This window comes from Coccinella septempunctata, chromosome 3 (genome assembly GCF_907165205.1).
Source record: "Coccinella septempunctata chromosome 3, icCocSept1.1, whole genome shotgun sequence".
Taxonomy (NCBI): Eukaryota; Metazoa; Arthropoda; class Insecta; order Coleoptera; family Coccinellidae; genus Coccinella; species Coccinella septempunctata.
Genome location: NC_058191.1, coordinates 31730214 through 31745351, shown reverse-complemented (window position 1 = coordinate 31745351; position 15138 = coordinate 31730214). Strand labels below are relative to the sequence as shown.

General features: G+C 38.1%; 1 protein-coding gene across 3 annotated transcripts in view; it reads right to left on the bottom strand.

Moving 5' to 3' along the window:
• The window catches only part of LOC123309195 (dachshund homolog 2), a 262136-nt gene that overhangs the window by 142896 nt on the left and 104102 nt on the right, over window positions 1-15138 (bottom strand). For all 3 annotated transcript variants that reach the window (XM_044892170.1, XM_044892172.1, XM_044892171.1), the window contains exon 5: window positions 2923-2999. In XM_044892170.1, the coding sequence (XP_044748105.1) occupies window positions 2923-2999 (77 nt within the window). The remainder of the gene's footprint in view (window positions 1-2922; window positions 3000-15138) is intronic.

Genomic DNA, 15138 nt, shown 5'->3' with positions numbered 1-15138 from the left:
GTAAGGTTTCCCGCACTCCCTTTTAGCCTATTCAACAGATGTTTCCTTTTACAACTATTTGTAAAAAATCTCATCTTTTGTGAAACAATAATAATCAATGAAAGCAATAGAACTAAATAACACCACGCACCTATTAAACTCTTCAGACAGTATAATAAACAATAATTATTCAACTTCTTACTTCCTAACAACAAAATCACGTTCAACCCTCTCACTCCCGAACTGTTCTGATGGCGGCCAAAATGAAGAAGCCACTGGTTGTGCCTTGTTACGAGTATGTCGCAAGCTATTTACGGTACCGGTAGCGCGAAATTTGAATTGAAATATTTGAGGTGGTTCAAGTCTCCTACCTGAGCAAGTCTCCCGGACACCTCTACGGTTTTCTACTCAGGAAGTCCTTTTCTCGTAGAGGTTTTTTGATGTTTTAAAAGATCAATTGGGAATCTAAATTTTTATCTGTGAAGAATTTATCATATTCATATGCACCAATACGAAAACTCTTGGAAAATCCTGATGTTCCTGAATCTACGCGGTACATCCTCCCTCTTCCACATAGGATTAAAAATTGCATTCCGCTACTCCCAAATCCAGACAATTCGCCGGCAATAAATCTGGGGGATTTCCTAGATTGATGCGAACATCGGACAGAGCCAACTAACCGATTTATTTTGCGACTTAGTGGGTGCGAGAGGGCGCTCGCCGACCGTCCGTCGTTTCGATTTCTACATATGAGCGTTTAATTGTGACCCCCTGTAATTTATTACCCGCGGGATCGTTTCCTCGCCCGGTTCGAGCTTTCAAATCCAACTTTTACGGCCATTAATTAATTAGGTCCAGCTGTTGCGGACGCGGCTCTTCCGTTAGGAAAGGCGCCCTCTGGTGGGGATTTCTGGGTACTAAGAACCGACCAATTTCATTGCAATGCAAGGTTCAATTCAATTCTCTTAATCACACCAAGCAACTCCTGTTTTCTCCTAATCATCAGATGGTTGAGTTTATATCAATCAATTTGGAAAACATTTCAGAGATTTTGAATGATGTGTCATCATAACCTAGTCAATGTAACTTTTAACCAAACACTCCCAATAAAAAAAAACCATTAGCAGTGAAAATAAACATGGAACGAATGAGATGCTACATTCATAACAATTTATCCAAAGTTATACAACTTTATATTCTGATGTCGCTGCTCCCAGTTGTGAGCTCATCTCCACCAACTTGCAATTTTTTCACTTTAGTTATAGCTTAGCCTCACTACAGCTGGGTAACCTCCATTTCCCTTTTTTCAGGCCAGTCATTTTCCAGACGAACATCCAGGAGATGAAAATAAATTCATAAAAAATCTCAAATGGCGGAGCTATCATCCTGCGAATTCAAGAAGATATGATCCCCTATTGCTCCTTTGCTATATCTTCTTGTCAGAATTCGAAAGGCAATTGCGTGAAATTTTGAGTGGCAAGCATGCTGCTTGTCAGCAATCACTGAGATCAGTTGAACACAGCCTTCTATACAGAGTACTTTAGGTGGCTGTGATTGCAACATATACGAGGATATATTGAAAAATTCTTAGCCTACTATAGAACCAACCAAAATTAAAAAAAAAAAAAACATTTCTTCTTGCTCTGCAAACCAGACCTCCACAGCTTCTACAACCTCCTCGCTGAAAGAAAATTTACGACCTTTTAAACTTTTTTTCAGTTGAGGAAAGAGATGATAGTCGGATGGAGCCAAAACTGCTGAATGAGGGGGGTGTTCTAGTCACCCTAAATCACGAATTTTTCGCATGGCAACATAAGTTTTGTATGCAGAATCGTTGTCCTGCAAAAACAGCACCTTTGGATAGCTCTTCGCGTCTTTTCTCCTAAATTTTTTTCCGTAGAGTGGTCAATAATGTCGAATAGTAATCCCCGGTCATTGTTCTAACCTCATCCAAAAAATCAATCATGATTACTCCATGGCAATCCCAAAAACTGAAGCAAGAATTTTTCCAGCAGATTTTTGGACACGAAACTTCTTAGGTCTTGGAGAACCATTCCAACGATTGTTGCTTTGTTTCTGGATCGTAGAAATGTACCCAAGTCTCATCCATAGTAACAATATAGTTTAAGAAGTCTACATCGTTTTCAAATCGAGCACAGATCGAGCGCGATGCTTCTACCTTCCACGCTTTTGTTCAACATTCAAACATTTGGGGATCCATTTTGCAGCAATTTTTCTCATGTCCAAATTGACGTGAACTATATGATGAACTGAAATATTCAGTGCTTCAGATATCCGTTTTAGCCCAATTCGATGGTCTGATAAAATCATGTCATGAACTTCATCGATATTTTCGGGGACTGACACAGAAACTTGCCTTCCCGATCGGTCATCATCTTCAATGGAAAATTTACCTCTTTTGAAGCTTGCAGTCCCAATTTTTCACGGTCGCATACGAAGGACATTGATCACCAAGGGTAGTAAGCATATCTTCGTAAATCTGTTTACTTCTTAACCCTTTTAAATACAGGTACTTGATGATGGCTCGATACTCCAATTTTTCGATTTTCACAATTTCGGTGGACATCTTCTTTCTTTTAATTTATTGCTTAACTCTGGTTTACTTTTTTTACCTCAAACTTCACACTGACACTTCTAATGAGTTATCGTTCGTTGCTATGGTCACGCATTTTTTTTATGCATGGAACTGGTCTAGGCTAACTTGATATCAATATATCCTCGTAAAGTACATCGAATCAACTGTGCACCAATTTCTGACTGACATTTAACATTACTCCCGATAAAACTTCAAATTAAGACTTCCCTGCAGGAAGAAACTGTTCAAGTACTAACTCGTTTTCTGATATGCACAACAAAACAGAAATTTTTGTCAAGACAAATGAAGGACCTCACTGTCCAGTATGAAGTATGAAAAATACTTACTATTTCTAGGGCTGAGATCTCTAGGTTTTTGGTCCATGCAGAGCGATCTGTCTGGATCTCCTCTCTCTTCCCTTAGCCTGAAACAAAAACGGTTCATCTTAGTGTAAAGTTCCCAAAGCTTTCGGAAATTCTGTAAACACAAATCTCTTCCACCTCAGAGGAAAACGCATCAATTAAGACACTGCTTATAAGTTGGCAAAGACAAATGTCACTCCTAAAACTACGCGAGTATCGCAATTTCGAAATGAACCCTTTCATATGTTAATACTTCTTTGATGCCATCGTCATATTTCGGTGGTAGCAGCATTCAAAATTCCGTAATACGAATCCGATGATACAGTCCCGTCCTGAGCAATTATTTTCATGAAGAGAACAAACGATACAGTCATTTTCGACTTCATTATAAATGCATTACATTCGGTTATGCCGTAGACACGCATGCTATTCGTCCATTTGATGTTTGAGAGGTATTTGCCGAAATGGAAATTTTCTACGCCGCGGCGGCCATTCATGGCGGATATATTGACATTTGAAACGCAAAGTTGTATGTCGAATATTAAGTCCGATCTCGGGGAAATGCAACATGCGATCGAAAATTATTGGCCGAATGAAATGTATCCTGGGCACTGCCCGCCATCACATCGGTTTTATCGGCTGAGGGAGAAAAGACAACTTGAAAGAAAAAAACACATGAAAATATGTACAGAAAGTACAATAATAATAATAATAATAATAGAACGATCAGAGCCGGCACGACACATTGGGGGTAGAGGAATTGTTGATTTGTCAAACGTATGTATAAATATATGTCTCAGGAAATGGGGAATGTCTCCTCAATTTGGGTTATCACAGCATATGCAAGTTTAAACTGAATAATTATGAGTTTCATTCATGAATTTTTCAAATGCATCGCGGAAACTATTCAAAATAATTCTTCAAATATGAGATTTTAAAACTCAAATCGCTTCGTTACTAGTTTACGATTTGGCAACAGCGCCTACCAGAAAATAAAAAGAACAATGGCTTATTTATAAAATAACAGCTGTTGATTTACAGCCATCATAAGACGCGTACTCACTGGCCAACCTCAACAGAAACCGGCCATAAAAATCCAATAAAATTTTACGACTTTCCTCATTCGTCGCAGACTTCATAGACAGCCATCTTTGTCTTACTCATCAAGATAGTGTATTTGTTGTCCTTCATTATCAATGCATATTTCAGTCGATGTTGACAACATGTGCAATAGAAACGAAACGCTTTAAATTTTAAATACCCATTTTTATTTTCCATTTTTAAGTGCTTAAAATATCTTTTTTTTCGGGAAACGGTTGAAATTTTTATTTCAAAATGTGACGTTTCAAAGATATCTCATAAAAAAATACATCATTTTCGTCAGAAGGAGTACTTATTCCCTAATAGGAGAGCGGAGTAGAATATTTTATAAACATATTGTTTCATCAGAACTTCACAGAGTAGTTTGTGACGCTGATAGTTTTACTCCGCTTAAGCTGCAGCAGGACCACTTGGAAGCAGTCGAACACTCTGCAGAAACTGATTGGCAAACCTTCACAAGGGAGATACTACAACCATGATTACTGCGATATATCTTCGTCGAACTACTGGTTGATTTCTGGAAGGTTGTTTTCTGAGACAGAGGACGTCATCCCTGCCATTTAGGATCAAGTGATTCCATGAAATATATATCGCCAAGGATGCCTCAGTGGCGGACGCTAACTGTCGTTATGGCTGTGCGACACATGAAACCATCCAGCACATAACCAGGGACACGGAGTACAAGAATAGACATGACAGTTAACAAGATTTTACACCAAGAATTGGCAATAAAATACCAACATCTAAGGACAAAAAATGTTTCTCACTATTAGTACCAACCATATTCTGTACCTATTGGAAAATGATCATCAGTAGCTCTACTAGGATTGCACGGTTCTCACAGATCGGAAAATAACACACAATAGACTTGACCTCACATTACTGAATAATGAAGAGAATAGAACACTATTCATCGACGTGGCGATTCCAAATAAGAACAAGGAGGAACAACGAGGAACAAACCGGGAGACAATGGAAGTTTTAAGATATCAAGACCATTCCCATTGTCATTTCATCAACATGCCTGATACCGAAAAAACTATCCACCAATCAAGCACCGTCTTTCTTCCAACTAATCTCTCTCGTGATGTCATTCCTTCCTTGCAATCATTATCTCATTCAAATTTGGAACTCATCTCTCCTCGGGGATCGTCATAATGACAGAAAAACTTCGCAAAGACCCTAATCCCCATCTCACGTCTGAATTCAAAACGGCCGCAATTACAAAAATCCATTTGTTCTAATTAGAGCATTGGCAATATAAGAATTCGGAGGGTTCTGCCCGTGTTAATGGAGACTCTCAGCGAGGGGTGGCTTCATTAAAAAAGTCCTCTTGCTGCGATGTTATATGATCACTGCCACTGAGGCATCGTTGATGTTGGGGATATCACGCCTGTATTCAACAGTTTCAATTATTTCGAATGAATACGGCGGGAATATTATTGATAAATAAAGGGTTTGACTTGAATAATATTGGCCTGTATCACGCTACTTTGGGCCCTGTTTAAAAAATACAGACTGTAGATTCTCAAAGAACAATGTCTTAACTGAACTGTCAAAAAAACCTAGAAAGGCTACGAAAAATGTCATGACGTTGAAGAAATATATTCTGACGACAGGATTCTTCAACCTTCGACATACTTCAAAGACCATCATCGAATGTATCCTAATTTATACAGCTCTAGATTGCAATCTATTCAAATACCGTCATATTTCCTTCAATTAGCTTTTATGTCGCAGCTTATTCCCCATTTTCTCATCGTTTCGATCGTCCCTTTCTCAGCAATTGTGAGAGACATGAAACTCTATAATTATGGACGTGAACTATGAAGGAGCTCATCAGATTTGAACTTTGAAGGTTCCCAATTTCTGGATTTGAACCATAATGAAGTCATTCACAATCTTAAAACGTGATTTCATACAAGGCTCGGCATTTATGTGTGATTGGTCTTCGTCAGAATTGATAGAGCTTTCCTAGTCGAAAGTGAAGAGAATTGATCAGTTCTAGAGCAGTGTCTGACAGGACAATTCGATAAATGGAATATAATTTTTATTTAAGATATATAAGAGTAATTAAACAGCCTCTAAACCATTTGTAGTCAGTATCTCATTGGCTCTGTATGTCAATTAGTCGGTACTGTATGCCCAAGAATAAAATAAAGAGAAATACAGGGTGAGTCTCCTACAAATATTTTAACAGTAGATCCTTGAGGTCAAAAGAAACTCTTTTTTTCTATGCCATTTTTTCCGATTCTACCCTGATAAAAAGATATAGTCATTTTAAGCTTTCATAATGAGCTGTGCCATCCCTGGAAGAACAAAATTACCTGCATAATATAATCTGACAGTTTTAGCAAGCCGAAACAATAAAAATTTGCCATAAAGGTCACAAAAATCAGTTTTTTTGAATTATCTCCTTTCCTGGGCTTCAAATCTTTCTCGCATTCATTATAAAAGTTGTAGAGCATAAAATTTTCTACAAACTTTGTCCCAAACAATTTTTTCTATGTTCAAACGTTTTTGAGATATATGGCGATTAATGCGAGGTGTTTAGCGATACATGCTGAAGGGAAAATTCAGTCGTTGGAAAAAAGTACATTCTAAGGTTCAGTCACAGACAACACTAAAATTTTCGTGACTAATTTCGAAATTGTCATCATAAAAATACCTTGTCATTTTGACAATTGGATGAATGTAGATTAGGCTGGGATTCTACATTGACCTTGCCCTTTCGCATGTGTGGCTAAGCTTCTCGCCCTTATCGGCCTCTAACTCGAGAACAGTTAAAAGTATGTAAAATTGCTTCAGACAAAAGTTGTGTAGAATTTTATTATCTATAACTTTCATAATGAATACAAAAACAATTAGAGGTACAGGCAGGGAAATAGTCGCAAAAAAAGAATTTTTACCGTCTTCAGTGTCAGATTAAAAAAACCCCCCGTGATTAGTGTCAGATTAATGGGTCAACACGTTTACAACACCGAGATTAACCATCTGTATGAAAATCTGACTTGCTCGAGTATGTACAAGTAACGATTTTTTTTACATTTTCAAAGGATCGCTGTGCCTTTCGTCACGTCCAAATTGTCAGTCCCTTGAAAAGTAGCTTCCTTTGGGTCCAATTAACATATCCTCCAAAAATCTGACACGCTGTAAAAAATTTTTTTTTTACTATTTTCAACTCTTCCGTACGGCCAGTCCCACCGCGCAAACTGTCAGATAAGCATGAATTCATTATCAGAGTCACGTAGGGCATATACAGTATCTTAATCTGACACGCTCGAGTATGTACACCTGACGATTTTTTTTTACATCTTTGAGACCCTGCAGAAGCTTTCCCCACCGCTGAAAATGCATACATCATAGAACCTTTTTATCTTTCTACCATCTAATCTTCAAAATCCACTAGGTCTCCATGACGCTCGAGTAAATCCCGATTTAGCATCGTCGGCTCCCCAACTATAAAAGCTAGGTTTTTTAAATCTTGAAAACATCTGAGAAACTATTTTTTGACCTTGAATTTTTTCGCAACTATTCATTTATACACTGTATATATTTTATATTATTATTTTATTTTATGTTAAGACGAAAGAAATTTCAAATCAACAGAAGGTAAGTGAAAATTACCACACACAGAAAAGCGACAATATTCAGCTCGATATTCGAAGCGTTTGCACAGATCTGATCTCCGAAACCGACAGTGCAGAATAAATATGAATAAAACGATGAAAGATGAACTCTTGGAGAGTGCTTAACTAAATATGGTCGCCTTCGATTTTTCCTACCGCACTTCGGGGTTCAGGGGGGAAGCAGATTGATGGGAATGTAAATTCCGAATTAGATTGGGCCTGTCAATGACGGACCGTCGCCCCAGTGAAAATTTACATGTTTCAACAAAAATCGCGCGCTCTTGAGGGCAAACACTGGGCGAGTCAGCACCTTTCTGAGTGGATATCGTTTACTTTAAAACTTCCCCGACTGGAACCGAAAATATGCGGATCTGCCCCCCTTTCCCCACCGTTACACCTAAGGAGCGTAGACGGGGTAGTTTATTCGGCGGGATAATCGATGAGACGCATATATGAGCGATCAATCATGGAAATTTCTATTTGGGTTTCCCTTCTTGGCACATTTCGCTGTTCTCGAGTGGGAGTTGACCCAGGAAAATATTCCGTCCAGAATGTTATATGGCGGTGCTTCAGAAAATATTCCGGAATTGATATTCACTCTTTCCGATGCATAAAAAAAATTATTCCTCGGTAGCAGGAACTACCTGGTGTCTTCAGATGGTTATCTTTGTCCAAAATAATGTAGAACTCGACAAAATTAATCATTGCACAAAAATTGCCTACATAATATATTCAAGATGGCAGGATCATCATCCCCCAAGCCCAATGCGAATTCATGAAATCCTGAAAACGCCGGCCGAAGAAATGGATAATGAATTCGTTTACTTTGTAAATTTGTTCAAGTTTCGAGAAAATTTCAATAAGAATCGATTAAATAAGTAATGTAATTGCCTCTGATCAATTAGGAACATGAACCATATCGTTAGAAGAAGAGGAAGAGTTCTATCATGTCATAGATCTGGAAGGCGAGCTGTAAAGGGCGGGATGAAAACAGCTCTGTTAGGGGGCACAATAGACCTTAAGGTCGCAGTGAACTGTAACCCCTTCTCACTATACTATACTATACTATCATGTCATAAGTCACTTGTAGTATGTATAAAAAAATAAGTCAATATAGAGTAAGATGCCAGAACGACCAGACATAACTTATTTTCACATATACTCCATTCACATTTATTTTAGCAGTCGGTTGGCCATGAAATAATTTTCTTAAGTTTTTGGAACTAGAACGGAGTAAGGTTGGCACTCATGAAATATCGTTAATGTCATAACGCCGTTGCCACAACTAATATCAATTTTTATTACGAAAATGCCGAAAGTGATTGAAAAAGGAGAAAGGGTTTCAGGAAGTGCTGTTTAGAATGGGTCCGCTCATTTAAATAGTTATACCCTGATATTCTAAAATCCACAATACGTCAGACGGTAGCGAACATATTCAATGTAAGTGAATTTATATAATGTTTCATCTGAATCTAAACGACTTATTATTCAGCTGAATATTTACACAATCAGAAAGATTCTGAATGAAGAGGATGACAAAGAATTTTCTTCTATTGCTAGACCCAAAAAAGTGGTGCCACTTGAGAATTTTATGTTTGAGTGAATTAATGCGAAAAGTTTACTACAGGATTTTCGATGAATGTCATCGTAGAATAAGTTCCCGAAAATTGACTTGTCCTATACATTGTAAAGGTCTTAAGGTACCAATAAATATCTAATTATTATCATTATATCAATGCATTAAGATGAACAGCCACAAATACGCGTCAGTTGTCCTGTTAATCGTTTATTCATCTGAAATTTTTGTTCAAAGGTGAAGTTCATCTTTGAAACTTCCTTTGATTCCTTTTACTTATATTGATGCAAGATGATTTTTGTTGAAGAATTTAACATTCTTGTAATTATCTGTTGATTCCTTCGGGAGATACCCATTCCCAACCACTGCAACATATGCATTTCATCTTCGGGTTAATATTTTTGAAATCTACAACTGATGTAACGTATTCAAACTTTAGCCAAAGAAGATAACGAACATTTACTCACCTCAAGCTAGTGCATATTATGATATTATACTGATCTCTTTTATCCTTCATGCAAATAACTGGATTTGGTATGCCTTCAATCAGATTGTACAAATTTTAATTATGTTCGTCACATATTTTCCGAAGAGATTCGACATTGTGATAAGAAACTTTTAAGTAGAACGGGCAACATAGCGTTGATTTAAAACCCAAAAATGTTTTGACAAGCGTCATATCCCCACATTTTCGTACTATGCAGAGTGAAATGTGTCAAATTTCCATGGCCATCCGACTGCTAAAATAAAAGTGAATGGAGTATAGAACCAACGTCAAGTGGTTGCTATGAAACTACGATGAAATAATAGTACGTTACTTGAGAAATGAAGAGTTTTCTTCATGTTTCTGGTTTTTTGGGAAGCAACATCAATTAGATACCAGATATACAGTAGGATTAGTAGAAACAACGAGTCTTATAAGTAGTTCAATACTTCATTGGTTCAAGTGAGCCGCAGGAAAGGCTAGAAGACTGCTGACTGATCCTGATTTAACTGCTTCATAAGCAAACTTATGATTTTGGCATGGAAATAATCCACACAACCTCTTCATCCATGGTTTATGGTAGTTTCTCCTATAAAACTTAAATGTCAAAAGATTTTATTGGGCCTACTTTTTTTTGGAACAGGGAAAGATAACGCGACCATCCAATAGTGAAAAATTCCATAGAAATGTTTATTACAAGTGTAAGAAAGTGAAAGGAAGGGGGCCCAAATATATAACTACTGCTTGCCAAGTCTGGCTGACCCGATTGCCATTTCCCGACAGATAAAGAAAAGTCAGCCTTTTCCATTTTACGATTCCCCGTAAGCTCATCCATCGGACAAAGAGCACCTCTAAGCCCCATATCCGCAGCGCATAACTCCGAACAGATATCAGTATTGTGCCCGGGATCTGAGGAATAAGTGCTTCAGATCACGAGCTTTCCTTTCCGATTTAGGCCACTTGCCTGGGGCGATGCGTCGGAAAAAGCACTTTGCATACATCTTGCCGCTGAAATATGAATGGGAAATGAAGAGGTTTGCCGCCGAATCTTACACGATTGATTAGCTCCTCTCGTGGGGAGATCAAAGTTGGGATTATCGACGGAGTGTCTGCTGGCAGGATCGGATCCTATATTTACTTTCGATTTTCCGGCAGATTCAAACGGAGAAAAGTTAGATTTCACGACTCGGTTGACAACATTGAGAAAGTCTCGTAGAAGGGAAATAAGGTGTTGTAATTGGGTGCTGCCTCCACAGTTGCCAATCAAATCCTAAGAATACATCAAGAGCAAGAACGAAAATATAAGAGCTAGGTTGTGATGAGATGGTGAGCTTTTTCGAAGAACTACGACCTAAGAACCATGCATTTCATTCTTCTACTTAGTTCTAGTCATAATACTTGGATCTTAGTGACTAGTGAATGTCGATTAAATGTTCTTATTAACTCAATAACATTGAAATCCTAGTTCTAAGTCTTAGTTCTTGGGGAAGGCCAGATGAACACCTTTAGATAAGATTATTTTATAGTAGGCAAGATGAGATATGCAAACCTGGCAAACACCTTGATCTAAAGGTGTCTTCATTCAGGTAACAAAGTCTAAATCAACTACACAACTTTCCTAGGTGCTATATGTATCACTTTTCCTGGTTTCAAGAAGCCAAGTTATCGTAACCTTTTTCAATGGACAGCCTCAAAATTGTGAAGCAAACATTCAGCTGTCTCAGTGGCAGCAGATATCTTGGGTAACCTCCCCCATGTTTCACATCAATTGATAATTCACAGTATAGTGTGGCCTGTCATTTTTCAGTTCTGATGTACGGAATGCCAGAAGCTTTTTGGTTTAGCTCGTCGAGTAGGAGTGATATAACTTGGCTTGTCTTGTTCTTTCACCATCCGCTAGAAAAAGAACTTCATTTGTGTCCAGTTCTTCCCATCGCTTGATGGTTGGCTGGGAATCCACAAACTGGCTCTGGCCCAATGAAGGGACTGCCAGATGATCTGCCATTTAATTACCATACACTCCAGAGCGACCAGGTAAACAGAAAAGGTTGACCTGGTTTACAACCATAGCATTGAGTGACATATTTAACTCTCTTAAGGCTAAGGCTAAAGGACAGAGTGTTTCAAAATCACGACCACAATCTGAGGGCCAAGACAGATGTTTACAAAGCAGTGATCCTCCCAACGCTTCTTTACGAATGCGAAAGCTGAACGCCCTACACACGACACATTAGACAGCTTGAACAAACACAACAACGTCATCTAAGGCAAATAATGCACATCAGATGGTTCCACAAAGTTTCAAATGCAGAAGTTTTGCAGCGCGCGAGTTGTTTAACAATTGAGGCTCAAGTTACGAGGGCCCGACTCAGATGGAGCGGCCACATTCTGAGGATGCAAGACACAATACTCCCCAAAATAGCTCTGTACGGCGAATTCACAGAGGGAGCTCGGAAACCAGGAGGTCAGTACGAGCGGTTCAAGGATTTACTGCATCAATCCCTAAAATCAGTTAATGCCAATCAAAACTGGAACAACTAGCGTTACACAGATCACAGTAGAGGTCTTTGGTCCACAGCTATAATGGAGACTCGAGAAGAGAAAAGCGTCGGCCAGATCTGGTTGGTGACTATCCATGCCCAGAGTGTGGAAGGATCTGTAGGTCACGGTTGGATCTCTTCAGTCACAGGAGGGCACACAGTCGCAAGTTGCCCTAAGAAATTATAAGTTTGATCGCACCGATGGTCTTTTTGATTCTTCAAAAAGTAATTGTGATTGAGGTGGATTTGTTCATTGCCACCATAAAATGCAAAATATTTTATTTCATATTAAGCATCTTCCTTTTTACCAGCATGAACTTGAATAGCATGTTGAAACTACAGAATGAATGACCTTAAGCAAGATTCATATGGAAATATGACCACTTGTATTTGAATTATTTCTACAATATTAGACAGTTTGTGTATACCAAAAAGAATGAAAAACTTGGCTCCATGAGTTCAAATACGAAGAAGCATCACCCAATATACTGAAGATAGATTAATGATAACATGCAAATTTCTAGACCCCGAGAACTCAGAGATCGCAGCTGTAGCATCTAGACGAAAGGGAGGGCATAAGATGAGTGGGCCACTTCTCCGTCATCTTATTTATGAAACGCAGAAAATTTCCCTAACACCGTTCGGTCCAATCAAATTCCTGACACATCACACCTGGGCCCGAGTTTTGCACAATTTACCTCTCGAGCACGGTCGGAATTATAGCTATATATTGTCTTTATATCCCTCGGGAGTGAGCTCGATTGCTTGCTCCTAATGTTCGGAATGCCGCTTCGGTAGCTTATGCGCCGCGTTACTTTTAAATATTCAACCTAAGTTAGGACGTCTCTAAAAGCATTTCGCCATTAAAAAATTAGGACCAAGTTCACTATTATATTATTATTTTATGCCTACTTTACTGCGCGCTTAATGGGGAGGAAATCGTTCTTCGAGTTGGTTTGCTACTTCGACTCTAATTTGATTCTTCCCTCGGTTTGCGGGCGTCCTCCATGGTGGTGGTTGATAAAACCTCGATAAATCAGACGTTTTGTTTTAAGTCTTATTAGATATCTTATGGAATACAAGCGATTCGAAGGATGAAAATGATGCATCGATGTTGTACGACCAACGGCGCAACGTTAGCTATTGCAAACTACCAAGGATTTACAATTCTGAACAATGCTGTTGACATCGATGTTCTAAAATATGTGACGGTTAGTAAAATTACACTCTAACTGTCATATGTACCATCAATTTTTTCAAAAAGCAACTTTTTCTCTACTGTTTCGTCGGAAACGTTCGCTATAGTAGTACAAATATTTCAACAGTGGATTTCTTGAGGTCAAAAAACTACTTTTCCCACCTCCATTCATTCCGATTCGACCCTGATAAGTATAGTAAAAGTCATATACCGCTAGATCCAGGTTACTTGCAGTCCTTTAAATTGGGACAATTACCGCCCTTGTAGATTTCTTGGTTTCTTACCATTTATGAATGAAGGGACAAACTTATAAGATTGTGTAGCGTCCTTTAGGTTAGTTTAACAATTGTTTGTTGAGTTTGCCGTGACCAAAGCGTTTGAATTGACAGGAAAAATTAACGAATTCAGGAAAGTAAAAGAGCTTTTTTATGGACCTTATTCTTTCTAGTGCCCTGTACATGTGTTTCACTTTGTGCATGTGTAATTTTTTTTCTGTATACGTGGGATATTGGGATACTAGATATGTCATGAAACAAGGTTGTTTACAACTCAAACGGCAACACGGATCTCATTCATTTATTTTTTTGTTTGGTGACTTGGGACAATGCCGAATAGATACAAGCGGCGCATTGGCAGCAGGAAATATGCCGATTTTCAAAGTACCCTTGTTTTTTTCAGTTTTTTTACATTTGAGTTGCAATATATTTATTTTCGCTCTAAGAGGCTTTTATAATTTAATTTCTTTACCGAATTTCAACTAAGGTATCACAAATTCTAATTTTTCAAAACTATACACCGTTCCAAGTCGCCTATTTAATGTGAGAGTTGAGAAATCAATAGATTTTAACTTGTGTCCCAAACCTCCCAAATATGTGGGTGACTTGGGACAAGTATATTTAATTTTTTTCAAACTTTATATCCGAATTCTGAAGCATGGTATATATCCCAATCAATAGTCTGACTCATTGAACATATTCGAACCTCTTTTTCAGATAAAAATAGGTCACCATTTTGGAAATATGACAAGTTGAATACAACAATCGTAACAAGTCACCCGGTAGGCGATTAAACCGTTTGTGTGATAGAACTAAAAATAATTTTTTTTATCGTTCTTCAACAGCCTGTATCTTTCAAACCAAGCCGATTCGGAGAAAATTGTAAAAAACAAAAGTTATTCTTTCAACCACAAGAATCTACTACTAAAATATTTGTACGAGTCGAAGAATCACCCTATATAGTCTATTTATGAAAGGATGACACGGCTCAGAAAAAGTTGGCATGAGAAATGAAAAAAATTGTCCATATTTTCAGTTCTCTAAAGCATATTGCTCTCTGAAGATCTCTTCAGTCAGCACCAGAAAGTTTCATACGACAAAAAAAATTACTTATGGACAGATGAAACCAAAGGACAGAGTAATTGCTCCCTAAATTGCAATATGAGCTCCAGAGAAGACTCGCATTTCTGTAGGATGTAGAAATTATTCCTGTAAACATTAAATTCAAATAGCCCACTGCCCAAGCCTTATTAGTAGATATAAGTTATAAAAAACGGTAAGTAGCGCTACCATTATTCATTGTTGAATAAATAGCAACCGTTTTGATGAAGTTTGGGATGAAATTGTCTTCCAGCCTTTACTGTATTGAACTACTCATAATACCTGATGCTTCCACTA